This window comes from Canis lupus, chromosome 25 (genome assembly GCF_048164855.1).
Source record: "Canis lupus baileyi chromosome 25, mCanLup2.hap1, whole genome shotgun sequence".
NCBI classification, from domain to species: Eukaryota; Metazoa; Chordata; class Mammalia; order Carnivora; family Canidae; genus Canis; species Canis lupus.
Window position 1 is genome coordinate 6,066,426 of NC_132862.1, and position 21,320 is coordinate 6,087,745.

The window sequence follows — 21,320 nt, forward strand, 5'->3', positions numbered from 1 at the left end:
TCCTGGAACCGCGCAGCCGCCTCCGCGGAGCCTCTTCCTCTGCCCGAGCCCCCCCGAGCTGCTCCCGAGGCCCCGCAGCCCCCTCCCTGGAGCCGCCGCCCGAGCCCCTCTGAGCTGCTCCGGGTCCGCCGTGCGCGCTGCAGCCCTTAGGGAGCTCGGCTCACTCTCCTGGGCGCGCAGTTGCTCTGTTACTGTCCCAGGGAACCCGAGGGCATCCTCGCCCTCCTGGGTCCTGCTCCAACTCCCTGCGAGCTCCTTTCCGCCTGGGTAGGTTGGTGCAGCTCCTGCTTCTCCTGGACGGGGCTCTCCTGTCCTGGGGACACTCGCCCCGGCCTCAGCCCGGCTCCTTGCGGGGCCCCTTCCCCTTGGAGGCCTTTGTTTCTTTATTTCTTTTTTCCCGTCTTCCTACCTTGATAGAAGCGCGAACTCTTCTCACTGTAGCATTCCAGGTGTTCTCTCTTTAATTCACAGGCCGAATTCATAGATTTTCAGGATAATTTGAAGGTTTTCTAGGTAATTTGGTGGAGACAGGTGATTTGGAGACCCTAGTCTTCCGCCATCTTGCCCCTCCTCCTGTATACATAATTACATACAGTTTTTTATAATAAAAATAAGTGGAGGAAAGAGATGTAATAGCTAATAATTTTCCAATACTGATTTAAAAAATTAAAAAGCAGCCAGAATATGGTAGTTATGCTTGTGATGAGCAGCACAGCATAATATATAAACTTGTTGAATCATTGGAGAAGAAGGGGAAGACAGTGGTGGAGTAGGAGGACCCTAGGCTTGCTTCATCCCACAGATACAACTAGATAACTATCAAATCATCCTGAATGCCCCAGAAGTCAACGTTGAAGACTGGCAGAACAAGCTTCACAACTAAAGGTAGAGAAGAGGCCACATTTAAGAAGGTAGGAAGTGTGGACATGCACTTTGGGAGAAAAATGGATCATGGTCTCTGTGGTGGGGGGGAGCCACAGTTGTAGAGAAGGGCAAGACACAGACTAACAGGGGATCCCACAGGGGGAAGATGAATCCTTATAGCAATAGACTTGGAAAGCAAAAGAAGCTAAATTTTGTGCATTCTCACAACCAGTGGGTCTTAAAGCCTGGAGTTTTAAAGGTTAGTGGGCTTGGCTTGGGGAGAGCCTGGAGGGCATTGGGGCTGCTCAAGGAGAGAAGGCAGGACAAACAGCCCACGATATATGGTGTGGAAACAGTTATCTAAAGAGTGTCTGAGCGACACAGTGGGGAGGCTATTTGCTCACCTCAGAGCATGTTCCAGAGAGGCAGTGTTCATGGAGAGACCCCTACAGGAACAAGGGAATTGGTAGGGAGATATAAGTAACATGCCTGATTGAGAATTTAAAGTAATGACCATTAAGATATTCACCAGACTTGAGAAAAGAGTGGAAGACATCAGTGAGACCCTTAACACAGAGATAAAGAATAACAGCAGACATAAAATGTTTAATAAACACAATGAGAAGCACACTTGATGGAATGAATAGCAGGCTGGAAGAAGCTGAGGATGAACCAATAACCTAGAAGACAGAGTAATGGAAAGTGATCAAGCTGAACAAAAGAGAGAAAAAAAGAATAAAGCAAAATGATAACAGATTTAGGAAACCCAACGATTCAATCAAATGTAATAACATTCGTATTATAAGGATCCCAGAAGAAGAGAGAGAATGAGGGACAGAAAATTTATTTGAAGAAATAATAGCTGAAAACTTCCTTAATCTGGGGGAAGAAACAGATATCTAAATCCAGGAGGCACAGAGAACCCCCCCCCCAAAAAAAAGCAGAGACACACCAAGGTATTGGTATAATTGTAATTAAATGGAAGAAAAAATTTTAGAGCAGAAAACCAAAGAAGACAATTACATACAAGGGAAACATCATAAGACTATCAGCTGATTTTTCTGCAGAAACTTTACAACCCAGAAGAGAGAGGCATGATATATATATTCAAAGTGCTGATTAGAAAAATCTGCATCCAATACTCTATCTCCATCCATACTATATCCAGCAAGGCTATAATTCAGAATAGAAGGAGAGATAAAGAGTTTCCAAGACAAATAAAAACTAAAGGAATTCATGACCATTAAGCTGCTAGTCCTGCAAGAAATATTAAAGGAGACTCCTTGGGTGGAAAGGAAAAACAAGTGACAGTATGAAAGTAGGAAGTAGAAAAGCAGTAAAAATGATTATTTCTCTAAAAAATCAGTCAAGTAACCCACAAAATAAAAGGTTGTAAAATATGACTCAATATACCTAAAACATGGAGGGGAAAGAAATAAAGAATGGGTTCAAACTTAAACAACCATCAACTTAATATAGATTGCAATATGCAGAAGTTGTTATATACAAACCCAGCGGTAACAACAAATTAAAAACCACTAATATATATGCAAAGGATAAAACTGAAAGGCAATCTATAGAATTGGAGAAGATATTTTCAAATGACATATCTGATAAAGAGTTCGTATCCAAAATATATGAAGAACTTTACAACTCAACACCCCAAAACCAAATAATCCAATTAAAAAATGGGCAGAAAACATGAACAGACATTTCTCCAAAGAAAGAATCCACGTGTAACAGGCACATGAAATGATGCTTAATATCACTCTTCATCATCAGGGAAATGCAAGTCAAAACTATAATGAGATTTCACCTCACAATTCTCAGCATGGCTAAAATCAATAACACGAGAAACAACAAATGTTGGCGAGAATATGGAGAAAGGGGAACCCTTGCACTGTTGGTGGGAATGCAAATGTAGCCTTTGTGGAATACAGTATGGAAATTCCTCAAACAGTTAAAAATAGAATTACCCTATGATCCAGGAATTGCACTGCTGGGTATTTACCCAAAGAATACAAGAACACTAATTCAAAGTGATACATACCCCTATGTTTACAGCAGCGTTACTTCTAATAGCCAAATTATGGAAATAGCCCAAGGATCCATTGGTGGATGAATGGATAAAGAAGATGTGGCATATATGTATATATATACACACACACACATACACACACACACAATGGAATGTTACTCAGCCATAAAAGAGAATGAGATCTTGCCATTTGCAAGGTTGTGGATGGATCTAGAGGGTATTACAGTAAGTGCAATAAGTCAGTCAGAGAACGACAAATACAATATGATTTCACTCACGTGTGGAATTTAAGAAAACAAAAAAAGCAAAAGGAAGATAAGAGAGAGAGAGAGAAAGTGAAAAAAAAGATTTTTAATTATAGAGAACAAACTGATGGTTACTAGAGGGGAGGTGGCTGGGGGATGGGTTAAATAGGCAATGGCAATTAAGGAGTACACTTACAGTGATGAACTCAGGGTGATGTATGAAACTATTGAGTTACTGTATTGTATACCTGAAACTAATATTACATTGTATGTTAACTAACTGGAATTAAAATAAAAAAAGAAGAAAAACATGAATATTATAGCTCTACAGTCAGTAAATTTATTATATTTCTGGTAATACTATTAAGAAATTTTTGTTAAATCCTAAAAAAGAAGTCTTTTTTTTGTTTGTCTCTTAAAAATCCACATATGAGTGCAATCATATGATACGGTGTTTGTCTTTCTCTGACTGACTTAGCATTACATAGCATTACAGCTTCTAGATCCATTCATACTGTTGGAAATGGCAGGATTCATTCTTTTTTATGGCTGAGTAATTTTTATCCATTCATCTGTCAATGGACACTTGGATTACTTCCATATCTTTGCTATTATAAATAATGGTGCAAAAAACAGGTGTGCCTGTAGTTTTTCAAAATAGTGTTTTTGTTTTCTCTAGGTAAATACCCAATAGTGGAATTACTGGGTCATATTAGAAATCTATTTTTAATTTTTGAAGAACCTCCATACTGTTTTCCACAGTGGCTACACTACTTTGCATTCCCACTAATGGCGCATGAGGGTTTCCTTTTCTCCACATCCTTATTAACACTTGTTGTTTCTTGTATATTTGATTTTAGCCATTCTGATAGATGTGAGGTGATATCTCATTGCAGTTTTGCTTTCCATTTCCCTGATGATGAGTGATGTTGCACATCTTTTCATGTGTTTGTTGGCTATCTGTATGTTTTCTTTGGAAAAATGTCTTCCATTCATTTTTAATTAGATTATTATTTGTGTATGTGTGTGTTGCAATATGTTTTGGATATTAACCTCTTATTGGACATATGCAAATCATTAATAAAAAGTAGGATATCAATACATATACTATAGATATTGAAAAGATAATAAAGTGAATATTATGAACCAGTTTAATTGCTAATAGATCTAAGAATTTATGTGAGTGGACCAATTTCTCTAAAAACACAATTTTTTCAAGTCCTACAGAAAAAGTAGAAGGTCTGAATTATCTAATAGGTACTAAATAACTTGAATTCATTATTTTAAAAAAGCCCTTGGGGGAAAAACCCCAAATCATATCAATTTAATAATGAATTCTTATGAATATATGAAGAAATACCAATTTTACACAATTCCTCCACAGAATAGAAAAGAGAGAATGAATCTCAAGTCTTTTTATAAGTCTACTAAATCCTAATAATAAAACCTGATGGGAGGGATCCCTGGGTGGCGCAGCGTTTCGGCGCCTGCCTTTGGCCCAGGGCATGATCCTGGAGACCCGGGATCGAATCCCACATCAGGCTCCCAGTGCATGGAGCCTGCTTCTCCCTCTGCCTATGTCTTTGCCTCCCTCTCTCTCTCTCTGTGACTATCATAAATAAACAAAAAAATAAATAAAAAAAATAAAAATCAATTAATATAATTTACCTTTAACTACTAAAATCAGAAAAACTATATGATAACTCAATAGGTATAGGAACACCAGTTGATGAAATTTGCCATAATTTATGCATGAAACACTTAGCAAACTAGGAAAAGGAAAGAAACTTTATTAATATGAAAAAGTTAATTTACAAAAACCCCTTAAAATGATGAAATGAAGCTAAGAAGTTCTCTGATACATAAAAAATCAATTGTAATTCTATATCCCAATAAAAATACACATATTATAACATTTATAAATAATACTACTTAAATGGAGTTAAAAACATGAAATGCATAATAATACATTTCACAAAATGTACACAAAAACTCTATAATAAAAGCTGTAAAATATTTTTTTAGAGAAATTAAAAATACCTAGTTAAATGGAAGGATATAACTTGGTTAATTGGGTCACTCAGTATTGTAAAGATGCCACAGCTTTTCAATTTGATCTATAGACTCAGACACGATAAAAATCCTAGACAGTTTTGTAATTGATAAGCTGATTCTAAAAATTTAGATGAAAATACAAAGAACCAAGTTCTTCATCCTGAAGAACTGAGCTAGAAGGAACACTTATACTTCCAACCTTAGAAATATATTATAAGGTTTACAGTAAAACACAGATTGTTATCGGTACAAAAGCAGAGAAATTAATCATGGAACAAAATGGAGATTTTAGAAACAGATCCACACATATACCTGGCTTATGATGAAAGTAATATGATAGTGCAGTGGGAACACAAACGGTTATGGGCCAATGCATTTCCATATTGAAAAATGAATCTTGACCTTTATCACACATTATGCACAGAAAGCAATTCCAGATGGATTATCATAAAGTGCTAAAGCTTAAAAAAAACCCAGATTATTTTCATAAGCTCAGAGTAAAGGAAAATTTCTTAACCTAGCACAAAAATGGCAAGTTATACAGGAAAAAATGATTACTTGGATTTTTATTAAAATTAAGAATTTCTCTTCATCAAACCAACATTAAAAGAATGAAAGTCAATCCACAAAGCAGAAGAAGAAAAGGTGCTTAACTTTATTAGCTATCAGAGGAGTGCAAAGAAAACCTTAAATGCAATCACAACTCACCCACTAGAGTTATAAAATGAAAGAAACATAAAATATCATGTGTAGTCACCATAGGGAGCAACTGGAATTCTCATAAGCTACTATGGGAATATACAGTTTTACAACCACTTTGGGAAAGTGCTTGGAAGCATGATGCACACCCTACAATCAAACAAAACCACCTGTAAGTATATAATAAAACAAAGCAAAATAAAATTATTTGTGGTCACTAAGAGATGTGTACAAGAATACTGATAGCTACACTATTCAGAATAGTCATAAACCAAAATTACACAAGTATCCTTCAAACGTAAAACAGATCAATAAGTTATGTATTCATACAATGGAAAAGGATGCAACACAGGAAAAACAACATACAAATAAATTATACTTGGAGAGTTAGCTCTCTAAGTATAATATTGAGTGTATTAAGTCAAGTACAGAAGAAATAGATGGTAGATTCCACTTACAAGAACAAGAGAAGGCAAAAGTAATGTATGGCATTAGATTACTTGTGAGTCTGGGATAGTGTTGCAAAGTGGACTTGATCTGGTTGTATCCTTGCATGCTGTGCACTTTTCTATATGTATGTTACATTTTAATAGAAATAAGCCAAAATGCTAAAAAATCTGCTTTAAATTTCTTTAGAAAATAAGTAAGGGTCATTTTATAGTACCCATCTATATTCAATGACAAAAACTAAAAATGATTCATGCTTTCACATTGAGAATGCTCAATAATTTGTTCAATTAAAATCTCTATGTACAGAAAAAATTAGAAGAAAATATACTGAATTTGGGTAGTAAAATTATTTACTAAGGCATCTGTCAGCATTTAACAAGATGCACATTCAAGCATTTTACTTGACATCAACTCAACAGATATTTGCATGCATGTAGTTTGAGCCTAATCCTAATCATCTCTACCCATAGTTTGCTACCTGTACTGTTGCAAAAACTTCCCCAAGGTTCTTCTCAGTGCATTTTTAATCTCCCTGTTTTTCAGGCTGTAGATGAAGGGGTTTACTAGGGGAGTTACCACACTATACTGTATGGAGAAGATCAGCTCCAGAGGTGAGCCTGAGGTTGGCATGAGATGCCGCAGGAAAGCTGAGCCATAGAAGAAGCTCACTGCAGTGAGGTGGGAGGAGCAGGTGGAGAAGGCCTTGCTTCTGCCTGAGGAGGAGCTGATGCTCAGGATGGTGGAGACAATGCGTGCATAGGAGAAGAATATCAGGAAGAATGTACCAAAGCCATGCAGGAGTGTGGAACAGAGCAGGACAGTGAGGTTGGTAGAGACATCAGAGCAGGACAAAGGGAAGAGGGAGGGCAGCTCACAGCTGTAGTGAGGGATGGTGTGGGCCTCACAGAAGTTCAAGTTCATAGCCAGGGGGATGTTGATAACTGCATCCAGGAAACCTAGGCTCCATGAAGCCCATACCAGCCTCACACACAGCTGGTTGCTCATCATGCGGCTGTAGAGCAGAGGGTGGCAGATGGCTGCATAGCGGTCATAGGCCATGGCAGAGAGCAGGAAAATTTCTGTTCCTCCAACGTCAAACACAAAGAAGGCTTGAGTCAGGCATCCTTCTATTGAAATGATTTTCCTTTTAGATAGGAGGTTCTCCAGCATCTTGGGCACAGTGACCGAGGAAAAGCAGAGGTCTAGGAAGGACAGATTACTCAGGAAGAAGTACATGGGAGTGTGGAGGTGGAAATCAGCACTGATCACCAGCAGCATTGCCAGGTTCCCCATCACAGTCAGGAGATAAATCCCCAGGAAGAGCACAAAGAGCAGAGCCTGGACTTTGGGGTCAGCAGACAGCCCGAGGAGGATGAACTCAGTGCTGGTGCTGTGGTTTCTCAAGGCCATATAGAGAGCACGTTTCCTAGAAATAAATATAGGATGGACTCAAAACTTGTCTTGATTACACCCAATTACAGAATTAGGGACCTCCTTTTATGTTCCCACTCTTAATTATTTAGGTTTCACGTATGCTCTTATCAACTATCTAGAATCCCCTCTTCCCTGTCTTCTAGTATTTGGTTTCAAAGTCTCTATGATATTGCCATATAGTTGTTAATTCTACTTTATTTTTTTTTTAATTTTTTTAATTAATTAATTTATTTATGATAGTCATCAGAGAGCGAGAGAGAGAGAGAGGCAGAGACACAGGCAGAGGGAGAAGCAGGCTCCATGCACCGGGAGCCCGATGTGGGATTCGATCCCGGGTTTCCAGGATCGCGCCCTGGGCCAAAGGCAGGCGCTAAACCGCTGCGCCACCCAGGGATCCCTTAATTCTACTTTAAAGACTGCTGAGGAAATTTGTGAATTTGTACAGACCTAGTCCATGACTAATTTATTCTATGTTCTTCAGCTGAGCACTGCTTTGTCGGCAGTGTTCTGGACACGTTTTACACATTGTAGTAGAATTTTTAGGGGGCTCTTTCAGCATTTGTCTTCTCTTCTCCATTTTCCCAACCTATTCTTACCCCATTTCAAAACCCTCCTAAGATTCGTAATTGCTTTAAATAGTATCATTTTGTCTTTCTATAGTTTTTTGTCATTGATACCACACATTAACATATATTATTGACCCTTTGGGACAAGATTGAAAGATGATTGTGTGTGTGTGTGTGTGTGTGTGTGTGTGTGTGTGAATGTTGAGTGTGGGACAAAAGAATAAGGGAATTATTGCAACTATTTTTTTTTGCAAATTAAAAAAAGTATTATAAATGATGTAACTCATTCAATGCCATCATTTGTCTACATAGACTATTACAGGATCCTGAGACACCAGGTCTTTCTTACATACAGTGACTTTCATTCAACGCCTGCCTTCAAATTCTCCACCATACGGCATTTAGATAATGTTATGGTTGTTCTCAGCTCTTTTGGTCTCGTTGCTGTGGGCAGAAAGGTGTACTTGCTCCTGAGCACCCCTTGGGAATAACTTTCTCTCTGCTTTTACTTTAGCATCTGCTCTATTTGAAATGCCCTGCCTTTAGGGTAATTAATTGAAATCTTATTTATTATCTTACCCCATCTTAATTTTGATCTCTTATTGAGATCCTTTTTGATCATTTGCTTCTCTGGACTCCCATAGTACATAATGATAATAACAACTAGCTTTTTTTCTTTTTTTTTTAAACTGAGGGCCTAATATGTCTTTGGCACTCTTAAAAATTTGACATTTTCTCATTTAATTTCACAAGCCACTCTGGGGAAATCTTTCTATCCTAATTTTTCAAATCTAGAATTTTGCCTTGTCAGAGTTAATCCGTGGCTATATCAGGATTTCACCTGCATTTAACTTTTCTTTTTTTTAATTTTAATTTTTTTTATTTTCACCTGCATTTTCACTATTGCTTCTCATCTGGTACTTCTGCCTCCCCTTTTCTTATGTATTTTTCAAGGGTGTTAGCTCTCCTCCTGTCATGTTAGCTCTCCTCCTGTCATCTCCTCCTGTCATGCCCGTCTCCTCCTGTGGCAGCCATGGAGGTGCTTCACTTGGGTCTACCTTAAAGAAAGAACCTAACATTCATCAGTGATGGATCCAGTTAGTGGACAGAATCCAGTTGCAGTACCTTTGAGATTAACTGCAGCTTTAGCAGAGGCCAAACTGTTCCCAGGGAGTCAGTGAACTGAGCACGCCTTCTCTAAGGGGCAGTCTTTGCTCCAGACCTCCCACTGGCTTGTATGAATGTTTCTCATATCTGTATTGCAGTCTGAAGCTCTTAGAGACAATTCTGCTTTCCTTCTGTCTTTCTTGTTGCCAAGGTCACGTCTGGATCATTGTCTGAAGGCTTTTCTGACCCAATACTGATTCCTCCTCTTTATCTCTCACAGGCCCCTCCTCACCAAATTTCATGTAATCCTACATCAACACTCTTCCGGAAGGACCTTACCTGCTATACTTCCGCTCTGTGCTAATTCATTAACTCACCATTGGCGACTCTTCATTTTATGCCATTGCTGAATCACCATCTTGTTTTGACAGTTAGTGGTTAGAATATTTATGCCATGTTTCTTTATTTTTCTTTTCTTCCCTCAAGCAATGATATTATAGTTCTTTGATGAAGGTGATTATGCTCTAAATTACTTGGTATCTCTATACCATAACACTTCACCCAATGAGAAGCACATATGGTGGGTCCTTTATCACTTTTTGTTGGATGAAAAAAGAAAGCAAAGAAGTGAATTGAACAGACTGTTTAGCTAACCTTCTTTAGAAAAGTCTTCAGACTCATAAGCCTGGTAAAGGTTCAGCACTAAGAAGACAACAAAGTAGGAAGCAAAGAAATGGTATGTGTGTTTGCATGTGTGTGTACAGTTTTAAGCAACCAGTGGTGTACTTAACATATATTCCATGCCTACTATCCCATTTCAACCTAGAAAGGCTAAAAACCATGAAATTCCCTGTTCATTCACCCATGTTTCTGAACATTAATTAATTAATTAATCATATTTTATTTTTTGTATATTTTTTATTGCAGCTCGATTTGCCAACATACAGAATAACACCCAGTGTTGGGTGTTATTCTGTATGTTGGCAAATTGAACACCAATAAAAGATAAATTTATTATTAAAAAAATAACACCCAGTGCTCATCCGGTTAAGTGCCCCTCAGTGCCCATCACCCAGTCACCTCAACCCCCCGCCCACCTCCCCTTCCACTACCCCTTGTTTGTTTCCCAGAGTTAGGAGTCTCTCATGTTTTGTCTCCCTCTCTGATATTTCCCACTCATTTTCTCTCCTTTCCCATTTAATCCCTTTCACTATTTTTTATATTCCTCGAATGAATGAGACCATATAATGTTTGTCGTTCTCCGATTGGTTTACTTCACTCCAGTGAAGTAATACCCTACATAATAATAATACCCTCCGGTTTTATCCGCGTTGAAGCAGATGGTGGGTATTCATCATTTCTGATGGCTGAGTAATATTCCATTGTATATGTAGACCACATCTTTTTATCCATTCATTAATTTATTTGGTTTACCTGTTGGTTCTTTAATATATCCTTTCCATGAACTTAGTCTTCTATATATTTATTCTTTGATCATTCTTCCATCTATCCTTCCATAACTCAATCATTCATTCATAAGATGCCAGCTATATGTTGGGGTATGCTGGGCTTAGAGAAGACCACATCACAAATATGTTGAACTGTTATATGCATGCACATTTGTCTCCTAAATTTTTTTAGTTTTTTTATTGGAGTTTAATTTGCCAACATATAGTATAACACCCAGTGCTCATCCCGTCAAGTGCCCCCCTCAGTGCCTGTCACCCAGTCACTCATTTCCCCGCCCACTTCCCCTTCCACTACCCTTTGTTTATTTCCCAGAGTTAGGTGTCTCTCATGTTTAGTCACCCTCACTGATATTTTCACTCCTTTCCCTTTATTCCCTTTCACTAATTTTTATATTCCCCAAATGAATGTGTCTTCTAAATTTTAAGTCAGTCTTGTCCAGGATCCAGGAATGACTTATCTTTCTAGACTAGTTCCTTATGCTTAATTTGAAACTTGATATGGCACTATACATGCAAGTCATGCTTCTTTATGAAACACCCCTTGGTTGGTGACTTCATACAGTCTTCTGACCAGTCCCTTGAACTCTTAGCCTACCTTTTATTCTTTAGCTTTGTTCTGACACCAGAGTCTGATGTTCGTATTGCCCAAAGGACTCACAACAAAAAGTTAAATTCATGAAAAACTAGGCCAACTTTCCAGTCTTTGTCATTTTCTTTACTTGGACAAAAAAGCGGAGAAGTCTTTTCTCCACTATTAATATTAAATATTCACAGAGATCCCCAGACTATTCACAGAGATCTTACTTAGAACTTAGATCTAGATTATGTCTCAGTCTGTCCTGTAGGGGAATCTGTAGTTTAGGATGGCCCAAATTAACTCTGATTCAGTAAACAATGAGAGAAACTTGCAGGAAAAAAAGTCTATTTTAAGGAGCCTGACTCATCTCTGAGTTTGTCAAGTTCTTTCAAAATGAATATTTTCTCTGCTTCTTCAATAGCAAAATAACAATCACAACAAACAATCATAATTAATTTCGATCATTCTTTTCTAGAATTTGTAAATTTCTCCAAGTATTTGGAATTTTCTGAATGAATTAGACAGATAATTGCTTCAATTATTCTACACATACTTTTTTTTTTTAAACTAGGCTTTACGCCCAGTGTTGGACTTGAACTCACAACCCTGAGTGTAAGGGTTACATGCTCTAATGACCACTACATGTATTTTTTAAAGTATACCTGACCACCTTGTTTTTATGTGTTTCTGACCATGCACTTAAGAACATACCAGCATCTGCAGAGGATATTGGGAAGTGTCATTTAAGGATCCAAAATCTGAAAACTATGGTCCTACAATGAGGGCCCATGTGACTCCACAGTGGGACAGGCAGCAGTCTGTTTATTGTGATTCTATTTGTTAATAAAACATTACTGACACATACCTTTTTTATATATGAGAAACTAGGACACAGAAAAGTTAGGTAAATTTGTCAGGATCATGGAGATAGTATGAGTTAGCCGAAATTTGGGCTCAGGAACTTTGTATATGACATTGTCATATCCTGTCCAAGGGAACAGGTATCTGAGGTCATTCCTTGGAGAAAGGGCCAAAAAACATATAATACAAAGTGCTTAAAGTCTTGGTAGCCTCACTCACATTTAATTTTGTATGTGTTTGTTAATTGAACAAATGATGTGATTGATGAATCTTCTTGAGAATAAGAGGAGAGAGAAGTGCAGTGTTTCCTCTATAGACAGAACATGGAGATGTTCTGCATGACCAAATGCAGGGTAGGAATTTGGATACTCAGTGGTAAGTGGTATAAAGACCCTGGATATCTAGACAGGCACCTGGACTGGGGAAGACAGATGAAAATAGGAGAGAACTGAAAAGAGCTTTTTGAATCCATAGTTTTCCTCAGACCTGTTCAGATCCTGCCCCTCTTTCTGTGTGCTTCACATCATCAGTATTTACTGGGCCAAGGGGAATTATTATGCAGAAAAATGAACTTTTTAATAGTATATGTGGTTTGGCATTCTAGAAGAAGAGCGTTTCCTCAGAATTGCCATTATCTGCTGTCTAGTCCAGTGTACTATCCACTATCCCCATCCACCTTGACATTTGTGCTTCCACCTACTGGTCCCAGGTTTCACTGGCTATAACATAAGCCAGGGCAGAATTTGAGACTAGGATGAAAGATATGCCAGATCCCAGAGCTCAGCATAACTCATTGAGGATAGAGAGTTCTTTCCATGTAGCTTCTTAGGACCAAGGCCCCATTTTATGGAAAATGTGATTCCTAGGTCAGGGACCTCAGTCTCCAGCAGGCAGAAAGTTAATGAGAAGACAGGAAAAGAAGGTTGGATCAGGAGAGAGAGAGAGGTAGGGGCCAGGAAAGAGAGACAAGATCTTCAGAGCAATCATAGCAGACATTACCAAGTTCCAGGCTTTTTCTGATTCAGAAGATTTCCTGTTGCTTTGGTCTTTGCATGGTGGGATCTCATCTGGACTGGGATGGTCTCGATGCCCATAGGAATCAATACTTCTGTAGCCTAGTTAAAGGAAAAGCAATCAATCCTTTTATCTATTTATCTATTTATCTATCTATCTATCTATCTATCTATCTATCTAATTGGAAGTCATAGTGACAACAGAAAACTGATTATCCCAGACCTAGATACTCTTAAAGGTAGAAGCTTCAAGACAAGCATTTTCTGAGCTCTAGCTTGGTCCTGCCTTCCTCTTGTACTCATTACATGGTAAGACTACGTGTAAGGAACTTCCCTCCAATGGTCATAGGCCCAGCTACACAGGCACCTCTTTATTTAATTTCCTCTCTGATTCTAAATACTGTCATAAAAGAGTCTGGGAATTGAGTGATTCTTACATAAAACTCTTGAGAACTGGGTATATATAGATTAAGCAGTCAGTAATTGGCTGACTGAACATGGCAACTTAGAAGATGAAGGAGCCAATGTTCTTTATTCCCTGAAGTCATAGCTTGAAGCCCAGTTTGAGACTCATTAACTAGATAAGTTGAAATTTGTGAGGGCCTCTGATGATTCTGTTCAGTATGGTCGTATGGAACTTCTGTGTTGAGGTTTTAGCCTAGGATGAGGTCACTCTCCCAAAATAGAGCCCCTTGGGATATTGAATATTTCATACTAAGGAATGAGAAATGGCAGGTGTAGGGAAGCACTTTCTGACCTCCCTCTGAAGCAAATCATAAAACCCTCATGTGAGAGGTGACTTCCCTATACTTGGAGGAAAGGGGCAACCTTATTTCCAAAGATGAAGGGACACAGAGAGGAATCTGAATAGGCCTTGCTAATTACCATTCCCCATCTCCCCATTTCCATTTACCATATGTATCTCACCTTTGTTTTATTACATCTTTCCATGACTTTCCTGTCTTTCCATAAAAATGCTTAGGTTTGTACCCTTTGGTCAACATGTTCTCATTATGAGGTGTCAGCTAAGTTATGGTGGTAAACAAACTGCAGTATATAAGTGTATCAAATCAATATGTCATACACTTTAAACTTACACAATGTTGTATGTCTATTATATCTCAATAAACCTGGGAAAATATCCCATTCAAGTTTAACTGTTTCTTCTGGCCTTCATTTTCTTTTTTTTTTTGTATATCTTTTTATTGCAGTTTGATTTGCCAGCATATGGTATAACACCTAGTGCTTGCTATTCAACATAGTACTAGAAGTCCTAGCCTCAGCAATCAGGCAACAAAAAGAAATAAAAGGCATTCAAATTGGCAAAGAAGAAGTCAAACTCTCCCTCTTCGCAGATGACATGATACTGTACATAGAAAACCCAAAAGACTCCACCCCAAGATTGCTAGAACTCATACAGCAGTTCGGCAGGGTGGCAGGACACAAAATCAATGCACAGAAGTCAGTGGCATTTCTATACACTAACAATGAGACTGAAGAAAGAGAAATTAAGGAGTCAATCCCATTTACAATTGCACCCAAAAGCATAAGATACCTAGGAATAAACCTAACCAAAGAGGTAAAGGATCTATACCCTAAAAACTACAGAACACTTCTGAAAGAAATTGAGAAAGACACAAAGAGATGGAAAAATATTCCATGCTCATGGATTGGAAGAATTAATATTGTGAAAATGTCAGTGTTACCCAGGGCAATTTACCCATTTAATGCAATCCCTATCAAAATACCATGGACTTTCTTCAGAGAGTTGGAACAAATCATCTTAAGATTTGTGTGGAATCAGAAAAGACCCCGAAATAGCAAGGGGAATATTATAAAAGAAAACCATAGCTGTGGGCATCACAATGCCAGATTTCAGGTTGTACTACAAAGCTGTGGTCATCAAGACAGTGTGGTACTGGCACAAAAGCAGACACATAGATCAATGGAACAGAATAGAGAATCCAGAAGTGGCCCCTCAACTTTATGGTGAACTAATATTCGACAAAGACGATCCACTGGAAAAAAGACAGTCTCTTCAATAAATGGTGCTGAGAAAATTGGACATTCACATGCAGAAGAATGAAACTAGACCATTCTCTTACACCATACACAAAGATAAACTCAAAATGGACGCAAGATTTTCATGTAAGAGAAGAATACCTCAAAATCCTAGAGGATTTTGGGAACACCTTTTTTGAATTTGGCCACAGCAACTTCTTGCAAGATGCATCTAAGAAGGCAAGGGCAACAAGAGCAAAAATGAATTATTGGGACTTCATCAAGATAAAAAGCTTCTGCACAGCCAAAGAAACAGTCAACAAAACTAAAAGACAACCTACAGAATGGGAGAAGATATTTGCCAATGACATATCAGAGAAAGGGCTAGTATCCAAGATCTAGAAAAAACTTATTAAACTCAACAGCAAAGAAACAAAAAAATCCAACCATGAAATGGGCAAAGGACATGAACAGAAATTTCACAGAGGAAGGCATAGAGCAACATGGCCAACAAGCACATGAGAAAATGCTCCACATCACTGGCCATCAGGGAAATACAAATCAAAACCACAATGAGATACCACCTCACACCAGTCAGAATGGGTAAAATTAACAAGATAGGAAACAACAAATGTTGGAGAGGATGTGGAGAAAGGGGAACCCTCTTGCACTGTTGGAATGTGAACTGGTGCAGCCACTCTGGAAAACTGTGTGGAGGTTCCTCAAAGAGTTAAAAATAGATCTGCCCTATGACTCAGCAATTGCAGTGCTGAGGATTTATCCCAAAGATACTGATGTAGTGTAATGCCGGCACCCCTGCACCCCGATGTTTCTAGCAGCAATGTCCACAATAGCCAAACTGTGGAAGGAGCCTCAGTGTCCATCGAAAGATGAATGGATAAAGAAGATGTGGCGTATATATACAATGGAATATTACTTAGCTATTAGAAATGAGGAATACCCACCATTTGCTTCAACGTGGATGGTACTGGAGGGTATTATGCTGAGTGAAGTAAGTCAATCGGAGAAGGACAATCATTATATGGTTTCACTCATACGGGGAATATAAAAATAGTGAAAGGGATTATAGGGGAAAGGAGAGAAAATGAGTGAAAATATCAGTGAGGGTAACAAAACATGAGAGACTCCCTAACTCTGGGAAATGAACAAGGAGTAGTGGAAGGCGAGGTGTGCGGGGAAATGGGTGACTGGGTGATGGGCACTGCAGGTGATAGTTGGTGGGATGAGCACTGGGTTTTATAGTATATGTTGGCAAATAGAATTCCAATAAAAAATACATAAAAAAGGAGAAAACAAAAAAATACATGTATATATATTACACAGATATCAAGCATACATTATACATATACATACCAAAGCACATTAAAGTTATTGAATAAAAACAAATCTGGTATCCTGGAGGAGTGTGGCATGGTAGGTTAGAGAAAATGTTTTTGAGTATGCTGATTAGAAAGAGGTAATAAAACACTTTCTTTGCATTGTATGCATGAGGTAATGAGGTATTTCCTTTTTTTTTAGGTTTTTAAAAATTTTTATTTTTTAAAAAGTTAATATGTGCATAAAAGGAAACTGAAAAACACAAGAAGCAAAGAACAAAGTCATCCATAATCACAAGCAGTTTACAGTTTGACTTCTAGGTCCTGTGTGTGTGTCTATCTACACAAGTAAGCATTTTAATGTAAGATCATACAGTTGTGTATCATGCTTTTACACACCATGAATATTTATCATGTCAGAGTCCCCAAACTATGAGTATTTCGATAACCAAGAATACACTACACCAACTCCATCTGAAAAAAAAATGTAATCCTGCCTTTCTTGGCGACAAAAATATAAAAGACAAAAATGGCAACAGGCCTCTAGATAAAGATATTGGCAGAGTTACAATTAAAATACTGCATTCCCTTAATGTTCAATTAAAACTGAGACAAGAAGTAACAGAGTACACAACATATAATGCTTCTAAAAGAATTCATCATCCAATCTATAATATTCAATTAGCAAGGAGGTATGTTTCCATTGAATCACTTAATGTATTCCTATAGCACAAAGAGACTAATATACGTTAACAGTTATTAAAATGTAAGTATGAAAACATCCTCATACAACTCTCCCTCTATACTTCCTTCTGCCCCTCTGTTGCCAACCTAGTAAGTTCTGACATTTCTCAGAGACAGCTTAACAATCTCATGTCCAAGATGCTTCTTCCCTATCAATGATAACAAAGAGAAACTTATAAATTGGTTAAATCACTAGGTGTACATTTTAATGAGGTATTTCATGCAAGTGTGTACTCTTCAAAATTTTAACATATTAACTCTTGCTGTGCTTTTGTGAACTGCAAGACAAGAGATAGTCACGAACACCTAAAGTTTCTTAGTTCTATATACCTCTGCTGAGGTTGTTATAAAATATTGTTATTTTGGATAATAGTGCAGTCAAAAGTGACTATTTCTAATACTCAAGCAAGAAGCTAAACAGGAAAATAGGTCTAAAATGAAACAGAATGTTTAAATGGGCTGAAACATGTTCACTTTATATGAAAACCTAACATTTGACAATTATAGATCCAAAGAGAACGTTTTGTAGGAAGAATTGATAATTGGCAAAAATGGCTTAGACAAATGTCCTTTAAGTGGAAAATCAGTGGAGTTCTGCAGAAGGGCATTTGAGGGCACCAAGTGAACAAAGGGACATAAAGAAGAGGGAGGTATACAGACAGAGAAGAAGGACCACAGGGCTTACAGTCCTCCAAAGTGGAAGGAGGTCATCATGGGCCTTTTGTAAGAACATATTTGTGTATTTTGGTTTCATTTAAATCCAGAGCAAAAGTCTTTCTTCATTATCAATCCCAGGGATGGATGCAGAGAATTCCCTGCATCCATCCATATTCTGGGACAAACAGATGTTCTCAGTGATCTTCCTCTCCAGACTGATTTCTTCCCCATCTCTCTGTATCACTATTTGCTGGTACCGAGTCCTCTCCCTTTCCACACTGCTCCTCCCCTCTCCTCCTCATTCTAGCTTTACTGCCCGCTGTACTCTGTTCCTGTAGGAGGAGTGTTATATGTTTACTTGGTTGAAAGGCAGAATTCTAAAGATGGCCTTTCGAGATTTCTGATCCATGGTTCTTCAAACATGAATCTAGAGACTGCTATGAAGGGATTTTGTAGATATAATTACAGTCCCAAATCAATTGGCTTTAAAATATGAGATTATGCTGGTGGGCCTAATCTAATCACACCCCTTTCGGAGCAGAGAGTTTTCTCCAGATGTTAGCAGAAGGGGACATGAGAGGGATTTGGAATGTGAGAAGTAGGTGATGCACTGTTTTGAAAATGGAGAGGGCCAGGTGAGAAGTAAAGGGGCCCTAACAAGGAGAGACTGGTCCTCAGTTGACAGCCAGCAAGGAAATGGGGATCTCAGACCTACAGTTTCAAGAGACCGAATTCTGCCAATAATCTGAATCTCTAGAGCCTGTGGAGAAGGGCCCAACCCAGCCAGAACCTTGATTTCAGTGTTGTGAGACCCTAAACAGAGAACCCAGGGAGTCTGCTCAAATTTCTGACCTAGAGACCTATAAGGTAATAACTAGATGTTATTTTAATTTGTTGAATTTTTGATAACTGATTATGGCAATAACGGAAAGCAACAGAGAACTAATATGCCTGGTAAATTGTGACTTCCCTCTGTTGACCACACTTTCTATTTCTGCCTATTGCCAGAGATCTTACCACTACCCATGACCCTTTCCTTCACCCTGTAAAGCCCAAGTCTTTGTTATCCATTTCTCAGAGACCCAGGATATTTTATTTCTATAAAATCTTTCCCCAGACACAGTAATTCAAAGTAAGCATTCAGAACATAAAATATTTTAGGATCCACTCTAATTTGAATGCTTTTTTAAAAATGTGGACCGTGAATTGACACATTATTAACTAAATCTATGAAGCTGAGAAGATTTTCCGACTTATGTGCTCTATGTCTGAATAGGATTGATTCTGAGCCATGCAAGCAAAATAGCTTCTAGCACTTTCCTTGATAATTTTTTAAAAGGGAGCATCAGCAATATGCATTGCAACATGTGACAAAACAGGAAATCAGGAATTTAATATCAATCATGAGATTTCTTGCTGCAGTTCTGTTTCTTTCATGTTATATCTCTTGTGCTGAGACATCGTAAGTATTTTATCATCATTCTTCTCAGAGCTGCTTTCACCTCCTTATTCTTCCAGCTGTAGATGAGTGGATTCACCAAGGGAGTGATTACACTGTACTGTATGGAGAGGATCAACTCCAGAGGTGAGCCTGAGGTTGGCATGAGATAGCGAAGAATGGCTGAGCCATAGAACAGGATCACTGCAGTGAGGTGGGAGGAGCAGGTGGAGAAGGCCTTGCTTCTGCCTGTGGTGGAGCTGATGCTCAGGATGGTAGAGACAATGCGCACATAAGAGAAGAAGATCAGGAGGCATGTCCCAATGGCATGCAGGAGGGCAGAGCAGAGTAGCATTGCAGAGTTGGTGGAGACATCAGAGCAGGAGAGAGGGAAGAGGGAAGGCAGCTCACAGGAGTAGTGGTGGATGGTTTGAGCCTCACAGAAGTCCATATTCAAAGCCAGGAGGATGTTCATGAGTGCATCCAGAAAGGCCACGACCCAAGAGCCCCACACCAACCTCTCACATAGCTGTTTACTCATCACCTGGCCATAAAGCAGAGGGTGGCAGATGGCAGCATAGCGGTCATAGGCCATCACCGAAAGCAGGCAGGCTTCAATCCCTGTAGTGGCAAACACAAAGAACACCTGAGCCAGGCAGGCCTCCACTGAGATGGTTTTCCTCTGAGACAGGAGGTTCTCCAGCAGCTTGGGCACAGTGACTGTAGAGTAGAAGAGGTCTTGGAAGGAGAGATGGCCCAGAAAGAAGTACATGGGCATGTGGAGGTTAGCATCTGTATGGATCACAAGTATTATCAGAAGATTCCCCAGTAGAGTCAGAAGGTAAATCATCAGGAACAGAACAAAGAGTAGAGCCTGGACATAGGGGTCAGCAGACAGCCCAAGAAGGATGAACTCCGTGATTCTGCTGTGATTCGCTGAGGCCATTTACGGTCACTGTTCTTTAGAGAAAAATTAGGAAGAAGATATAAATCTCTTCTTTCCATAATAGTTTCCAGAAGGCATCACTCTTTACTATTTATTCCTTATGTCTTTCCCTATATATTCCTTCCTGCCTGGTCTGGTCTCCATTTTCATAGCCCCTTTAATGGTTCCATGGAGTCCCTTCTCCTCCCTGGCTCTCTGCTGTGCTGTCTCTGAGCTCTGGAGCAGCCCTACTGGGAACTGGGCTAATAGAGAAGTTTGCCTTGTACAAATAAATTCCTTGCATGTTTTCCACTGTGTGTGTGTGTGTTTGTACAGGGGATGGTGAGATAAGAGACTGAACTCATTTTACAGGTGAAAACATTTAAACCCAGTGATCCTAGAACTTGTCTAGATCTCTACACTGATCAGTTTTTTTTTTTTTTTAAAGAGCAAGGAAATAAATCTGTTGCATTTGGATGTAGAACAAGAGCTTATCTACTATATGACCTGCTTAGAGAAAAAGCCAAACTCCCTAGTTTGGATTTCAAAGCATTAATCACCCAGGATTTTCTAGATGTCCCACTGCTGAGGCCAGATAGCATTGCTTTGTTTGTTCTCCGTCACTCCTGTTTTCTCTGATTTGATTCAGGCTGATATATTTTGTGTACCTATTAATTGATCTACATCTAATAAACCTTGGAATTCCCACCTTATTTACCACCTATTCTATGAGTCCTTTGATCACACCCTTCTTTGTCCTCACGTAAATTTCTGGGATAATCATCATGAACCACATTTTTTCAGATGATGAAAATAAAGCTAAGTAATCTAATTCAAGAT

The 21,320-nt window shown here is 38.7% G+C and overlaps 2 protein-coding genes across 2 annotated transcripts; both read right to left on the bottom strand.

Annotated features, from left to right (window-relative positions):
• Positions 1-6,825: 6,825 nt before the first annotated feature.
• LOC140616801 (olfactory receptor 8S1-like) lies at positions 6,826-7,761 on the bottom strand. Its single transcript, XM_072797551.1, has one exon. It carries the CDS (start codon positions 7,759-7,761, stop codon positions 6,826-6,828), a length of 936 nt encoding a protein of 311 aa, XP_072653652.1.
• Positions 7,762-19,550: 11,789 nt separating this feature from the next.
• LOC140616942 (olfactory receptor 8S1-like) lies at positions 19,551-20,501 on the bottom strand. The gene has a single exon (XM_072797594.1). It carries the CDS (start codon positions 20,499-20,501, stop codon positions 19,551-19,553), a length of 951 nt encoding a protein of 316 aa, XP_072653695.1.
• Between the last annotated feature and the right edge of the window lie 819 nt (positions 20,502-21,320).

Coding starts and splice junctions, on each gene's coding strand:
- LOC140616801 (XM_072797551.1), bottom strand. CDS start 7,761: ATGGCCTTGAGAAACCACAGCACCAGCACTGAGTTCATCCTCCTCGGG.
- LOC140616942 (XM_072797594.1), bottom strand. CDS start 20,501: ATGGCCTCAGCGAATCACAGCAGAATCACGGAGTTCATCCTTCTTGGG.